Below are 16,487 nucleotides of genomic sequence, written 5' to 3'. Positions count from 1 at the left end.
TACATAGACGATCAATGTTGTATATCCTTCAAACTTCCTCCGGCTACTGCCGTGCCATCACCTCCGGTGACGTCGATGCCCGGAGAGATTTTCCAAACCTAGCCGTCAGCGGCTCCAATACACCTCCAAACCCTAGAATTTCTTTCTGGTGGGCTTGGACTTGGGTTCAAATGTGTTTTGTGGATTTAAATTTTAATTCCACTATTATGGGCCTAATTGTAAAGGGTCAAACCCTATCTTTAAATCTTTCCTTCTATATGAAGAGACTACTGAAGATTATGAAGGAAAAGTGTCTAACGCTTAAAACTAATTTACTTCATGTTATGTGTCTACAATCTTCCTCTAAGGAATGGCGCCTCCAACATCCATTTGTGTTGCTATCAGTTCTAATGGTGATACAAACTATACCAACTTCCTCAGTTTTTGAGAGACTATTTAAACTGAAATGTCAAGTAAATAATTTTGATTTGCTAATTCAAAAACGACTTAAAAATTCAGTTTACATCCTTTGTAATGAAGCGATCTTATGTTTAATGTGCAAAGTCACTCGATTCAATATTAGTACGGTGGGTTTGTTACTCCCTCCGGAACTAACACATGAGGACTTTAGCATGGAACTGTCAAGGGGCAAGAGCTAAAGAGACTTCTCGTCGACTGAGAGAGATTTGTTACATGTACTCTCTAGATTTTATGTTTGTATTTCTGCAAACTTTGCATGCCAAGCTAGGATTTGACAATCTTCAAACTGTTGAGCCTGATGGCACTAGTGGAGGTTTAGCACTTTTCTATTCAAAGGACTATCCGGTTAAGTTTTTGTTGTTAGATGATCGACTGATTGATATCGAAACAATCATTAACGGAAACCGAGTTTTTATGACTTTTATATACGGTGATCTTGTCCCTGCAAACCGTGAATATGTGTGGGAAAGATTAATGTGCATTGGACTCACTCGATCCGAAGCATGGTTTATTATTGGAGACTTCAATGAAATAACAGGGAATCATGAAAAAAGAGGAGGGAAAAAGATCAGAAGCCTCATTTCTACCTTTTCGTGCTATGATTGATTCATGTGGATTAATCGATTTTCCGTTCCAAGGAAATCAATTTTCATGGATTGGTCAACGATCAAATGGTAAGATTCGATGTCGCTTGGATAGAGCCATGGGAAACGAAGAGTGGCACAATATATTTTCCCACACTAATGTGGAGTACTTGAAGATGTGGGGTTCAGACCATCGTCCTCTCCTTGCATCAATACTAACACATCCAAAAAAGTTTTTGAGAAGGTTTATGTTTGATAAGAGGTGGATTAATAAGCCAGGCCTCAAAGAGGCGGTGTCAGACGGATGGGGAGGCGATGATAATTCCGTCGAACGATCCATCATGAAAAAATCCAGAATTGCAAACGAGCTATCTCCATGTGGAAGAAAAATAACCAAACAAATTCGGAAAAATTGATTAAGGATCTCCAACAAAAGATTGATGAGACCTATGATGATGATCAAGCATCGACGGAAACTCTCTTCAACCTAAATTGACAGCTCTGTGAGGCCTATAGGGAAGAGGAAGCATACTAGCACGAAAAAAGTAGAGAACTTTGGCTTGCAGAAGTAGCGGTGGAGTACTTCAGCAGAAGGAGATAAAAATACAAAAAAATTCCACGCTTCCACAAAACAAAGGAGGACAAGGAACAAGATCACTGGCATCCTTAATCAGCTTGGAGTATGGGTTGATACAGAAGAAGGAATAGAAAAAGTAGCGGTGGAGTACTTCAACAACCTCTTTTCATCCTCGAATGCGAGCGATCCTATAGTGGCCATTAAGGATGTTCCTACTTTGGTCACACCCGCTATGAGCGAGCATCATACGAAAGAAATCTCAGAAGAGGAAGTCAAACGAGCATTGTTCTCCCTGAATCCGGGAAAGGCTCCAGGTCCATATGGGATTGCTGCATTGTTCTTCCAAAAATTTTGGGAAACAATAAAAGGCGATCTCACTATGATGGTGAAGAATTTCTTTAGCTCTGAAATCTTTGATGGCAAGCTAAATGAAACAAATATATGTTTAATCCCGAAAGGAGAACGACCTTGTGAAATGTCAAAATTCCGCCCTATTAGCCTGTGTAATGTGAGCTATAAGGTGATCTCAAAAATATTGAGCTTACGTCTCAAGAGCTTTTTGTCGGAACTTATAACCGAGACCCAATCTGCATTTGTAGCAGGAAGATTAATCACAGATAATATCCTCATCGCTCAAGAAAACTTCCACGCCCTCCGTTCTAACCAGGCCAACCATAAAAAAATCATGGCAATTAAGACGGACATGAGTAAAGCTTATGATAGGGTGGAATGGAATTTCCTAAGAGCTTTAATGAAAAAAATGGGATTTGATCAAAAATGGGTGGGTTGGATAATGCAATGCGTTACTTCCGTCTCCTACCGCATTTAGATCAATGGGGAGCCCAAGGGACGGATTAGGCCAACACGTGGGATTCGTCAAGTGGACCAGATCTCCCCATATTTATTTGTACTTTGTACAGAGGCCCTAATCGCTCAGATTAGGAATGCCGAAAGAGAGGGGAAGATTCAAGGTTTATGTATCTCGAACGCAAGCCCGCGGGTCTCCCACTTACTTTTTGCAGACGATAGTTTATTCTTTTGTAAAGCTGATCTTCAGCAATGCAAGGAAATTATCTATATAATCCGCTTTTATGGCGAGGCGTCCAGACAAGAAATCAACTTCTCTAAATCTTCCATTATGTTGGGAACCGATGTCACATCCCATGTACGACAAGAGATCAAATCTATTGTTGGAATATCACAAGAAAGAGGCATGGGTACATACTTGGGTCTCCATGAGAAGATTCATGGGTCAAAAGCACAAGTCTTTGCATTCATAAGGAATAGACTCCATAAGAGGGTGAACTTATGGACCTCAAAATCCCTATACAAGGGAGGCAAGGAAGTCCTGATAAAATCAGTGGCACAGGCAATTCTGACATATGTAATGTCGTGTTTTCTCTTACCAAAAGCTATATGTTCAAAACTAACTAGTGCGATTACTGATTTTTGGTGGAGCAATAGAGCACATAATAGAGGACTACACTGGATCTCATGGGAGAAGATGTGTACTCAACTTTCTGAAGGTGGGTTAGGCTTCCGAACACTAGAAGAATTTAATCTTGCTCGTTTGGCAAAGCAGCTATGGAGGTTGCTGAGATATCCAGATTCCCTCCTTAGTCGAGTTCTCAAAGGGAGATATTTTCGATACAGTAGTCCATTAGAGATACAAGTATCCAATCGACCTTCATATGGTTGGAGGAGCATGCTGGCGGCAAAACATGTTCTCTTGTATGGAATCTGTAAGACCATAAGTTTGGGGTTCAACACATGCATCTGGACTGAACCGTGGATCCCAGATACTCCAGCTCTGCCACCACAAGGAATAAATACAGAGAGAAATCCCTTGATATATGTTAACACCTTGATCGACTTCAATACAAAAAGGTGGAAACTGGAGCGTCTTCGGGAACTTTTTCCCCCGAAAGAAATTACCCTTATTTTGGGAATCAAACCGAGCTTAAATGCCTCGAGGGATGGTTATTCTTGGACCTTGACAAATTCTGGGAATTATACTGTTAAGTCTGGGTACGAAGCCGTGAGAGCTATCTCTCGCCCTGTTTGCGACCTCCCTTTTCAGGAGCCAAGTGTTACAACACTCAAGGCTCAAGCATGGAAGTTAAAAACATCACGAAAGCTTAAGCATTTCGTGTGGCAATGTGTGACTGGGTGCTTGGCTACATGTCAACGCCTGCATTATCGCCATATTGGTAGAGTTAAAGATTGTCCTAGATGTGGAGCGGAGGAGGAAACTATAAATCATATGCTATTTGAATGCCCCCCAGCACGTCAAAGTATGAGCCTTATCGACAATCCCTTCCCATCCTATGGTGTTCCCTTCATCTTCCCTATATAGCAACCTCGATTTTCTATATGGCGTGGTAGAGACTTTGGTGCCATTGATCAAAACTTGAAGACGTTCCCTTGGATGATGTGGTATATTTGGAAGGCAAGAAACAAGAAATTTTTTTAAAACATATCCGAGTCTCCGCAAGATACTTTGGAGAAAGCAACCCAAGAAGCAAAAGTTTGGCGAAGAGCAAACAATAGAGACATACCATCAGGGTTAGTAGAAGCGGGCATACCTACCCAAATCCCACAAGATTGCCTTGTATGTTTTATAGACGGATCTTGGCATGCAGAGGTAGATAGGAGTGGACATGGCTGGATTTCTTCTTTCGGTGCTAGATTCTTGCATATGGGGCTTAAAGGTTCGCATAGAAGCTTATCCCCCTTACATGCGGAGTTAGACACTCTTGTTTGGGCTATGGAGTGCCTTATGGCTTTGAACTTAGATACAACTCTCTTTGCTACGGATTGTTTAGACCTCCTAACGATGACGTCTAATATTGAAGAGTGGCCGACCTTTTCATCAGAATTGAAGAATTTTATTCATTTCAGAGATAGATTTGCTAACTTTAGTATCAGATATATTCCTAGAGAGGATAATATCCGTGCCGATAAACTTGCGAAATGTGCAAGAGCACGAGGTTTCTGTTTTTCCCATGTAAGCTCGTTGGAACCTAATTGGCTCTCTTTTGAAGAACGTCATCTCCGATAACTTAATATATGAGGTTTGATTGTAAAAAAAAAAAAAAATTAACTGAGTTCTCAGTATATTATATATATATTGTTCATAATGTTTTCCTTTCATTTTAATCAGATCACAAAATTCTTTTTGAAAATATTTCTAAATCGGGTTAACAACTGATTCAATGCAAAACAAAAAAAAAAATCTTAAAATAAATGAACTAAATAATATTTCCATATGTATATAATTTTTTGTTTTCCATTTTGTTCTGTTTTAACTAATTTATGTTACAATAATATTTAGGTTTACATATTGACTCTCCTAAATATTTGTCCTAAGTCATACATTCTCTAAAACTTTCTGGATGACGTCTCTTTACGGGACAATAATTCCAGTGGTGTTGCATTTTGAACAGGTTTAGGATAGTATTTCTATTATTTTTTTGTTTTGCATGTATCAAAAAATAACTCACATGTTTTTTAGACCACAATCAAAATGTTGAATACATTTCAAAATGTGTAAGGAAAATAAGTACATGTTACGAATTTGTGCCTAGTTGACAACGGATAACCATTTTTGAGTTATTGGTGATCATTAATGTGTAGCTACAATATCAATTTCCATTGCTAATATTGTACTCTTTTTGTTTATTTTTTTACTGTAAAACTTTTTTTTGTGTTGAAGGAATACAACCTAAAATTTTATAAGATAAAACAAAAAAAATCTCAAATCTAAACGACTATATAATATGCGCTGTGCATGCTTAGGACACACACATCCACCTTCCACTTACAATATACGTAAGTCTCTCTCATCTCTCTCTTTTTCCTTGTATAATTACATAATTTATATTGTGATCTCTCTCACTTTTGTCTTATTTTATTGCGTAGATAAATTCACAAGGGAGAAATATCGATTGTAAGAAATTTTTTGCTCCAAAATGCCAAATATAGTAAAATCTCTCTAAATTAATAAAGTTGAGATCATGAAAATTTATTAATTTAAAGAGGTTTTAATTTATCAATAAACTAATAATTATTATATCATAAAGAGATCTTCTTAATTTGATAATTTCTCAAAACAAAGTGTAAAATAAAATTGAATTAATATAACTAATCTTTTTTTTATAGAATAAAGATAATAATTATTATATTTTAAAGAGAATACTCAATTTTTTATTTTAATAAAAATATTAGAAATGAACTCTAACAAAAATTAGTGTGTATATATTTTGATCATTTTATATAATTATCAATTTATATTATTGATGGGACCATATATTTATAAAAGATTTTCAAAATATTATTATCTTATTATTTTTTCGAATTGTGTCCAAATTTACATCGACCCAATTTGAAACCGTAAAAATATATTAATTTATAACGATTATTATTTTAAAAAGTATTAATTTATAGAGGTTGTAGTGTAGGTCTATAAGAATGTTGTTACTGATGCTGCACTTGAAGGGAACACTTCCACCATGTACCAAGTGGGAGCGAGAAAAGTTATGGAAGAACTTGGCATCACAGTGCAGATGACTTTCAGAGCAGATCTCGAAGGCGTAAAGTATGCTGAGGAACCGTATACCCATCGCCATGTAATTGAGTATCTTGACAAAAATGGTAAACGCGTTATCGAACTATCGAAGAAGGAAAAACACAATGCTGGCTGAGGTGTAAAAAAAGATGGAAGATGCTCTTTCATCCTCCTACTGAATGGCGTAGCTCACAAGATAGCTGAGAAGGCGCGGCCCAAGTAAGAACTCATGGAACATGATCTCTATCCTCTCCCTGAGGTACGAAAATGAAATAAACAATATTATCAAATTTCACTGCTAAAGTTGAATTCTTATTTTTTTAGTGTAAAACTGTTTCGTGTTGAAAAGAATATAATTTATTTTTTCTTAAAATCCAAACGACTATCTATACACCTTGCTCTATGCATGTTTACCACACACCTCCACACTTACAATATACACAAGTCTCTCGTTGCATCTTAACCCACGAGTCTCTGGTGAACAGTGCTTGGAAGTTTCTAATTAAACTGTATAAAATATACAACATATTATTGTATCTCACATACGTCTAATTTGAGAGGATATAATTTACTCAAAAGATCCTTTCATATGTTATAAAACACATACGTCTAATTTGTTTGCTTATATTTTGCTTATATCATGCATATATTTTACTTTGTTTTTATGTCATGCATATATTTTACCTTTTTTTATTGTTTACTTTTGTAAAATACTAGAAATTAGGGAGATACTCGCGCGTAAGCGCGGTAATAAGATCTTAAGAAAAATGGTTTTGATACTTTAGGATATGCTATTTTTTTTTTTAATTTAATATGTAATAATTGATATCTTAAAATATAGTGTTTTATCTTTTAAAAAAAGTTTCTAATGTTTTATTTGATTGTCAAATACTTTTTGTATTTGCACATATACAAAAAGGTTTACTTTCTAAAGATCCATAATATTCTCATGTAAAATATTAATTAAGTCTTATAAATAAACAATTAATCTGTAGTAAATAGATATTAAGATTTGGTAAGTAAATTCAAAATTTTCTTAAGCGTAAGCAAATTCCAAAAGATCAAAATTATAATGTGTTATCTCAGTTACAAAATAAAGATAAGAGTAATCCATATTTGGATTTCAAGTAGTGGTTAATACAAACATTCAAAAAAATTTAGACATTCAAATATGAAATAAAAAAAATGTTCAAGGCTCCATTCTTTACATCTGAGTTCCTGAGCTTTCACCTTGATGCTCCATCACATGATTTATTTAATAACGCCCAGCGATTTCAGACCTGTAAATATATAAAGTGTAATAAAAAATTTTATGTTAACATCATAGACAACTTGATTGTTATGACATAATAACATCTTACATAGCCTAGTGATGCTCCAGTCCTTCGAATTCTGGTTTTATAAAGATCTTCGAAGAGGCGTGTTTTCAATACATGGTGCACCTATAGAAATTTACAATTTGAAGTGAATATATTGGTTATCTTTTGATGATTATATCAAAACTATTTTATGTTACATACCTTCATATTCTCTGATCTTCATAAACCGCATTACACAAAACACAGGTTTTGGTTTATATTTGAGATGGCAACCATTTGATTCCCATGAATACATGAATTGAGAAGCGTATTTGTCTTTAGCATGACACTTCAAAGTTTCATTCCTACACGTTTAACAAATTTTTAAAATCTTAACAGAGACCACTTGAAAATGTAAGTGTCTTAAAGATAGAGTAAATGTCCTTTACCTGCCATTTAACAGCGTGATGACAACTTTGTTACTATTATTGGCACTCTCATGTCTTCTTTTGTCTTCCACATCTATTATACACCCACAAACATCTAATTCGAGAAGAAGACAGAATTTAGCTTTCCAAAGTGTTGCATATCTATTTTTGGTAAAAGTTTAATTTGTACTTTCATATGGAAGGGACCAATACACAAAGTTAATAAATACCTAAAAAGATTAAAGATTTCCTAACACAAAGATACAATTAACTATATTCACGGATTGTACCATAACAATATAAATTTTATTAAAGAAACACTTACCGAAAGAGATGGGATGATTTATTCTTCCACGATATATATCATCCAAATCCTAAAATCGAAAATAATTCTTTGGACTCAATGGTTGGAGCAGCTTCATCGTGGTATCATCCGTAAATTTTATTTGATAAGGATGATGAGTATTCCTCTCCTTTAGGGTTGGATGAATTACTTTGAAACTTCTAATATCATACCACTCACCATTGTCGATATATTTTTGGAGTTTAGCGAGTGTATTTGGTAGAAAAGCAGCTTCGATTGTGTCACCCTTCACAGTTACATACAATTGTGTAAGAAGCCTTCTATATAATTAAGAACTGTTAAATTTTGAAATTTAAGTAAAACATCTTGTTCAATTAACGACATTAACCTTTTCATCCACAAGAAGCAGAACTCATTTCGTGAAGAAATCGCTGATTCTCCAAGAATATAAGACATTGGCCTAGATACACCAATTAGTTCTTTCGGGATGAAGATCAACAATATAATCAAATCTAATGATTTTCTCAAATTAGGTTTTTTCTTGTTTCTCTCTGTTATCGAAAAAGAAAAAGGGAATTGAGATTTGTAAGAATACAAAGAGTCACAATTAAACGTTGCGTCTTAATCGTTTTAGTGTCTCAGATTTGGTCTGACTATTAAATTGTGAAATATTATATAAATAAATACAGTTTTAATATAAGGTTTGTCACCCTTGCATGTCCAACATAAAATTTGTGCTAACATATTGAAGATGTTTTCACGTTTTCATTTTCTAAAACTTAAGACTTAGATATTGATATGAAAAAGATAATATTATTAAGAAAAAAAACTTTGAGAATCGGATAACGAATGAATGAAATGAAACGTTATAGTAGATATTAGATGCTTAAAAGAAAATCATATATTTTCAAAGACTTCTTTGAAAACCACATTAAGGGTTTTGTTTTGACATTTCCCTTCTTCATCTGTAATCAAAATCTTCAATTATTTTCTGCTTGTCACTCTAGAGAATGCAACATATAGTTGTCCATGTGTAAATACATGCTTGGGTAGAAAATATCCAACATGTTCCAACGTCTGACTTTGGCTTTTGTTTATAGTGATCGCAAATGCAAGAGCAACGGAAAACTGACGACACCTCATACGAAAGGGAAACTTTGCATCCGGTGGAGACACAAACATCCTAGGGATAAGAACTTTATCATTAACGTTTCTTTTACCTGTTACAATTCTTGCTTCAATAACATGATTAGCCATTTTAGTGACAATCAATCTCGTACCATTGCGTAAACCTCCCTTACAATATTCCTAAACAACATGATAGGTGCTCCCTTTTTCAACGTCAGAACATGGTTAAGTAATCCAGAAACGTGAATACTGTTAAAAAATTCCTGAGTGTAGATCATATCATCGTAAGCACTTGTATCGGAAGTCTCAATACTATCTGAACTCAAATATTGTCTCTCTTCCCCTGGATATAATAAAACAAAAATAAGAAAACGTTTATATTGAATTTTGTATACAAAAATGAACTCTTGATATACCTGGAAGTTGTGAGAGCATATATTGAATTATTATTATCAACGACATCATTTCTTGGACTAAGAATAGCTTTTTCGCAAAAGATTTTTGCATCGGTCCTTCTTGCAAACGAATTACCGTAGATCTCTTTAACAATTGCTTGTAAAGGATCATCACATCCCATAATTAATAAATCCGTGGGTATTTCTATTTCGAACTCTCCTTGTACGCTCGTTGATTTTGCCATCCCCAATATCGAGTAGCCATTTTGAAAACATAGAGAGAGTATCCGCATCTTAACTATTAACTGCCCTACAAAGTCTCATGTTTTGTGTAAGCTGAAATACTCTACAACTATCCCAAAGGAACGATGAGTTTATAGAGGCTAAAACTGTCCCAACTCTACCAGCCTCTGGCACAACCGGTAGAATCTGTCTAAAATCACCCCCTAAAACAAAAACATTACTTCCAAAAACTTGATCACACTTCATATATCTCGCATACTCCTATCCAACGTTTCAAAACAAAATCTGTTCATCATTGGAGCCTCATCCAATATAATGAGCTTTGCTTCTCTAACTAACTCGGTGAGATGGGATTGACCATCTATTGAACACGTTGTATATTCGTCCACATTGATGGGTATACTAAATCTAGAATGAGCTGTCCAACCACCTTCCATAAGAAAAGCAGCTATACCACTTGATGCAACATTAAGAACAATATCATCCCTAGATTGAATATCAGCGCCAAGAATAGTTCACAAGAATGTTTTTCCAGTACCACAAAATCCATGAACAAAAACCACACCTCCCTTGTTTCGATTCACAGCATCAATTATTTATAGGTAGACACTTTTTTGCTCATCGGTTGACATAATTAATAACCTGTCGTAATCCTCTCTTTGGTCATCACAATTATAGTTTCTCTCATCTATGAGAAGCATATTCTCATTATTATCTATCAAAGAATCGTCTGGTTTAGGCATATTCACGATAGTTGACCGATTGGTTGAACCAAGTTGGAGAGATTTTTCTTCCCATAAAGACAAGATTCTAACCCGAATTTTCCATTTGTATTTTGAAGGATTCAAACGTGAAACACGATCAGTTGGAAAATACATGACCATAATATAACCTGCACTTAACAAATCCAGTAATTATAATCAAAATTAGATTGTCAAACATATAAAAGCATTGAATGAAGAGAAACTTTGAAGAACCTTAGAATATATTCGAGAGTTGGATATTAATCATATACTCTGACCGACGTCAATATATTTAACCTTAGAGATTGCTATATATTCCTAAATTTCTAAAATTAATTAATAATATAAAATTTATGTATTTATAATAATAGATATGTGTAAATATATAACATATATATCTCTTATATATGTTAACTTACTTATTTAAACAATACTTATTTACATAATAATCGTATCGATTATGTAAATTCTGATAAATATATTTTCTTTTAAAAGATAACCAAAATATTTTCATTTCCATCTTTATCACTTTAAGTTCATAATAAATATATTCATGAAGATAATTATCCATTTAAGTAATTATATATAACATATATATATATATATATTATTTGAGATATGTTAATTTTTTTTTCAAACAATAATTATTTCCATATTTATCATTTCAAATTTGTAAATTTTTAATAAATCGTAAGTTTTATCCTTTGCAAGTATGGTTTTTACAAATAAAGGTATATAATAAAACGTTCTTACATATTTGTCATTTTAAATTTACGAAATTACATATGTTTGAAGATATACACTATTATTCTGTCATTCATTTATGTATAATTTATTAATCTATTATAAAATAAATTAAAATTTTATCAGAAACGTTTATGAATAAAGATTTTCACAAACTTAATATTTATTAAAAATTGACGATTCTATTATACAAAAGTCATAAAAAGTGTAATATTTTAAAAGATCAAAGATCAATTTATTAATAATTAGATTATTGTTACATTTAAATAAAGAAAAATTAAATTAAAGGAACAAATGTTATAGGAATATTGTAGGGTGAAAAAATTTGTCTTCTCTTTGATATTGGCTTCCATATCATCTCTTTATGACGCCAAACGGATGGAATTGGAATTTTAGCATAAGTGATTTTTTTGGCTTTAGGAGCTTGTGTATTGAATATAATCCAATCCGAAAATTTAGTTCTTGTAGTCGTCGAAGGAATCATAACATCATCCTCAGGACCATCGTCATTGTAGTATTCTTTAGGTATATCATGTTGAATATATATATATTTTAAAAAGTAATAATTAAAACATGGAATTATTCTCTATTCCCAAATAATTATATAACATGATTATTTAAATAATCTGATTGAAATTAAACAATTTCGTTTTCACATACCCGAAGATATGCATGACTATTAACGATCATAGTTTTCCTGCAAATATGGCAATCCAAGTAAAATCCAATTATGAAAAAGAAATTATAAAGATTAGAAATAATTTAACACGTTGATCATTCCGATCATATAAAATAATACCTGATACTAATTAGTAATTAGAAACAAATTTGTTGATCGATTCATTTGGTCCATGATACCTACGTCAAATAGTTATTATCTATTATATTAACAGGAAAAAAAAAAAAAATAATAAGATCCATATGCATTATCTCTCTTTAAAAAGATGGAAGATAATTATAAGAATATATTATAAATATTCGATTGAAGAAAATTTCTATTTTTTAAAATGTTAATATAAATTTGAGAACATAATAAAAGAGTTAAATTTAAAATCTCATCAAAAAAGCATAATTATTATACCTTTTTTGAAAGGTGAACCAACAACAACCAAAGCTTTATAATTTATGTATCTTGCTTTCCAAGAAACCACTATACGAACAGGTAAATAAAAAGAATAAGTCGATTAATCTTTAAAATAAAAAAATCAGAATACAAATATAAATTTGAGAACATGATTAAAGAATTTAATGTAAAACCTCAACCAAAAATCACAATATTATACATTTTTTGAAAGATGAACCAACAACAACCAAAGCGTTATCTATTATATTAACAGGAAAATAAAAGAATAATAAGATCCATATGCAATATCTCTCTTTAAAAAGATGGAAGATAATTATAAGAATATATTATAAATATTTGATTGAAGAAAATTTCTATTTTTTTAAATGTTAATATAAATTTGAGAACATAATAAAAGAATTAAATTTAAAATCTCATCAAAAAAGCATAATTATTATACCTTTTTTGAAAGGTGAACCAACAACAACAACCAAAGCTTTATGATTTATGGATCTTGCTTTCCAAGAAACCATTATACGAACATGTAAATAAAAAGAATCAGTCGATTAATCATAAAAATAGAAAATCAGAATACAAATATAAATTTGAGAACATGATTAAAGAATTTATTGTAAAACATCAACCAAAAAAACACAATATTATACCTTTTTTGAAAGATGAACCAACAACAACCAAAGCGTTATGATTTATGGATCTTGCTTTCCAAAAAACCACTATATGAATAGGAAAATAAATAGGATCAATCAATGAATCGTAAAAAAACAGCAAGATCGGAATACAAATATAAATTTGAGAACATGATGAAAGAATTATTGAAATTGATAAAACTATAAATTTAAGAGAAGAGAGTTTTTTTTTTCTTTCTTTGTTGAGTTATGGTGAAAGCAAACGATAACATTGTATTTATAGTTGTAAATGACCTATTTTTTAGGGTTTCCAGTAAGGAGGTGTATTGTCGTCGCATTTTTTTTTTCCTGCAGAAGCCCATTAATTTCTAGATTAATGTCGATCTATCTATAAACAATCTAAGCCCATTAATTATCTCAAATCTGTAAAATTTGTAGTATAAAACAGAACCACAATTGTAAAAAGTGTGTTTTCCGGAAAATATAGGGATTAATTTAGCAAATTCTAGTTTTGCAAATAACTTTTTGTGTAATTAGATTATTTCTGTCGATTTTGTTGATTTATTTTTAATGCAAAAATAGGTAAATTTACGTTCAGGGGCAAAATATTTCAACGTTAGGGGCACTTTTTATTAATGGCAAAACGGTAATCCGTGCCTGAGAGTGAATGTGGGACGTTTTGACTTTAATATAATACATTAGTAAGGTATTACGTAAAGTGATTGTTCACTTCGATGAAGATAGCGGTCAACCTGATGAAGATTCTGGAGGCTTACTTGGATCATGGTTAGGTCAGCTGAGTACTGATGTGAACTTGTTACCCATTAACTACAGTGATTGGAGATTGTTCAGTTCTCACAAAAAAGCAAAGGCATGGGAAGTAATCCAGGTAAACACTTTCATTTTGTAAATTTCTTTTCGTTTAATAAGGGTTAAGGATTATTGTGTGTCATACATTTCAAGTATAGCTAACCAAGAACTTCTCGTAATTTTTGTAGAACAAATTTTGGTTTGATGATCCTGAGACAAGAAAGGATTATGTGATTGGTGTACTAGGAAGCAGGTGTAAAGATTTAAAATTGCGTCTTTGGAGAGAGTATAAACAAAATGATCAAGCTCAAACATTGGAGAATCGTCCTACTGATATACTTGAAGACCAATGGCATGACTTTGTTACCACGAGGTTCACTGATAAGTGGAGGGTATAGTTTTTATACTGATTATTTATATATTTAAATGCTATTTTAGCTTAAAATAACATCTTGTCAACATTTGATTCAAGAGAGTACGAGATCGAAACATCAAAAGCCGAAGCAACCATACCATGCCTCATTCATGTGGGAGAAAGAGTTTTGCTAGAAAAAGACGTGAAATTGTGAGTAACCAATCATTAATGTCAGTTGTTTGGTATATGTTTCTTGAGTTCTCTTCTGCTTTTAATTACTTGTTATGTAAGTGTTAGTTAGTTGTTTTTATCGTCTTGTCACCCTTTAGTGTATCGTATGTGTAAACAGGAGGAACTAACATTGTTTGATGATTTTACATGTGCTTTTGAATAAAGAAAAATGTGACTGGAAAAACACCATGCCGAGCAGAATTCTTCATCGAGACTCGCAAGAAATCTGATGGAAATTTCGTAACTGAGGAGGCTAAAAGGCATGCGGTTAGTTTCCTTCTTTTTAATAATATTCTTTGTTAGTGTTTTGGGTAACGTAGATGGTTAGCAAGCTTTATAGTTATCGATATTATGAAAATGTGAGATTGTATTTTGTATGGATTTACTTGTGGTTTGACTGTACATGTTCTTGATATATTAATTGCAATTGCTAGGATGAGCTAAGAATTTTGATGACCCAAAATCCATCAACGCAAGTCACAAGCAATATGCCAGCTAGTTTGGATGATGAATATTCTCGAGTGTTTGGTCCAGAGCGTTCTGGCAGAGTACGTTGTGTTGGTCGTGGACCTACTCCCTCAAAGTTTTTCAAGCGCTCTACGGCAGCAAGAACTGAGGCTGAGAATGCTGAAGTTGTTCAGATGAGAACAAAGATGGCATCATTAGAGAATAATGTTAAAAATCTGACAGGAATCTTACAACAGCTGTTGAGTACAACTACTAGCGATCAGGTACATGTTATGATATTCTTTTCCTTACAGATTATGTGGCATCAATAATTTGTAGTTGTTTTAACTCTAATATTTGTATTAATATTTTAGGCACCTACATGGGCAACTTATGCGAATATACTAAGCTCTTCATCTTTTCAGGTCAATATAACTTTCTAAGTTTTAAATTTGTGGAGAACTCATGTTTATAAATGAGTAATACATTGGGTTTTTGGTGATATATGTTTCTTTTTAGGGAAGAGGAAATGAATTCAATGAAAACCAGAATGGCAATGGTTTGAACGTCAATAGTATGAATGAAATTGGCATGAACGTCAATGGTCTGAACATCAATGGCTCTGAACGTCAATCATCTGAATGGCAACAGTGGAATACTAATGGCCGAAACGTCAATGGTCGGAACAACAATGGATTTTCAGGCAATGGGCATGGAGTTAGTTGACCTATCTTTGTTATAAACATATCTTCATCTTTTTCTACTTTTATTAGTTTAAACTTCTCTTAGGATTTCTGTTTTATAAATTTAGACGATGTGTTTTAGTGGATTATTTGTCTTGGAATTTGCACTATTATAATGATTTGCAATTAAGATACTAATATGTATATTATGCATATTTTAATTCTGTATATAATTTAATTAAAAAAACTTTTAATATCATTTACAAATGATGTAAAACATTTATGGTCGATTAAAAAAATGACCCAAAACCAATACACCATTGTCGTTTACATGTGATATAAAAATTAATATCAGTTCATGATAAATGAAACTATTATTCCAATCACTTATAAAAACTGACAGTAAATTTAATGTCACTTATTTATAATTGATACAATTATTACATCAATTAGAAAAATTGATACAAATATTTAACATCAATTGTCATAACCGATACAAATATTTATATCAGTTATACTAATTGATATTAAAATTAACTTCATTTATTCAAGTGACACAAGTTAACATCAATTCCATCAATTGATGGAAATAGTTGCATCAATTGTTTAAACTGACCCAAAGTATTAGAGTCATCAATATCAGAGTCACTTAAACAACCGATGTAATTTCGTTTGCATCAATCAAAAACTGATGTAATCAAGCAAAATAAATGACCCAATCAACCTCGTTTCTTGTAGTGTACATAAACACAAAGTAATATTAGTAAACTTAGTTGAAAAA

General features: G+C 32.5%; 1 protein-coding gene and 1 long non-coding RNA gene across 2 annotated transcripts; one reads left to right on the top strand and one right to left on the bottom strand.

Moving 5' to 3' along the window:
* Nucleotides 1-11,681: 11,681 nt before the first annotated feature.
* LOC147934005 (uncharacterized) lies at nucleotides 11,682-13,431 on the bottom strand. Its single transcript, XR_015572888.1, has 6 exons — nucleotides 13,199-13,431; nucleotides 12,994-13,046; nucleotides 12,552-12,620; nucleotides 12,270-12,328; nucleotides 12,131-12,167; nucleotides 11,682-11,989 (listed from the first exon to the last, which is right to left on the bottom strand). It is a non-coding gene; the product is annotated as an uncharacterized LOC147934005 (long non-coding RNA).
* A 384-nt stretch (nucleotides 13,432-13,815) lies between these two features.
* On the top strand, nucleotides 13,816-15,965 carry LOC104728013 (uncharacterized). Its single transcript, XM_087472431.1, has 7 exons — nucleotides 13,816-13,826; nucleotides 13,883-14,069; nucleotides 14,179-14,382; nucleotides 14,463-14,555; nucleotides 14,742-14,843; nucleotides 15,011-15,307; nucleotides 15,398-15,965. Exons 1-7 carry the CDS (start codon nucleotides 13,816-13,818, stop codon nucleotides 15,464-15,466), a joined length of 963 nt encoding a protein of 320 aa, XP_087328557.1. The 3' UTR covers nucleotides 15,467-15,965.
* The last annotated feature ends 522 nt before the right edge of the window (nucleotides 15,966-16,487 follow it).

Source organism: Camelina sativa, chromosome 11 (genome assembly GCF_030686135.1).
Source record: "Camelina sativa cultivar CO46 ecotype springtype chromosome 11, ASM3068613v1".
NCBI lineage: Eukaryota > Viridiplantae > Streptophyta > Magnoliopsida > Brassicales > Brassicaceae > Camelina > Camelina sativa.
The sequence above is the reverse complement of the archived record's forward strand: the minus strand, read 5'-3'. Positions and strand labels throughout refer to the sequence as shown.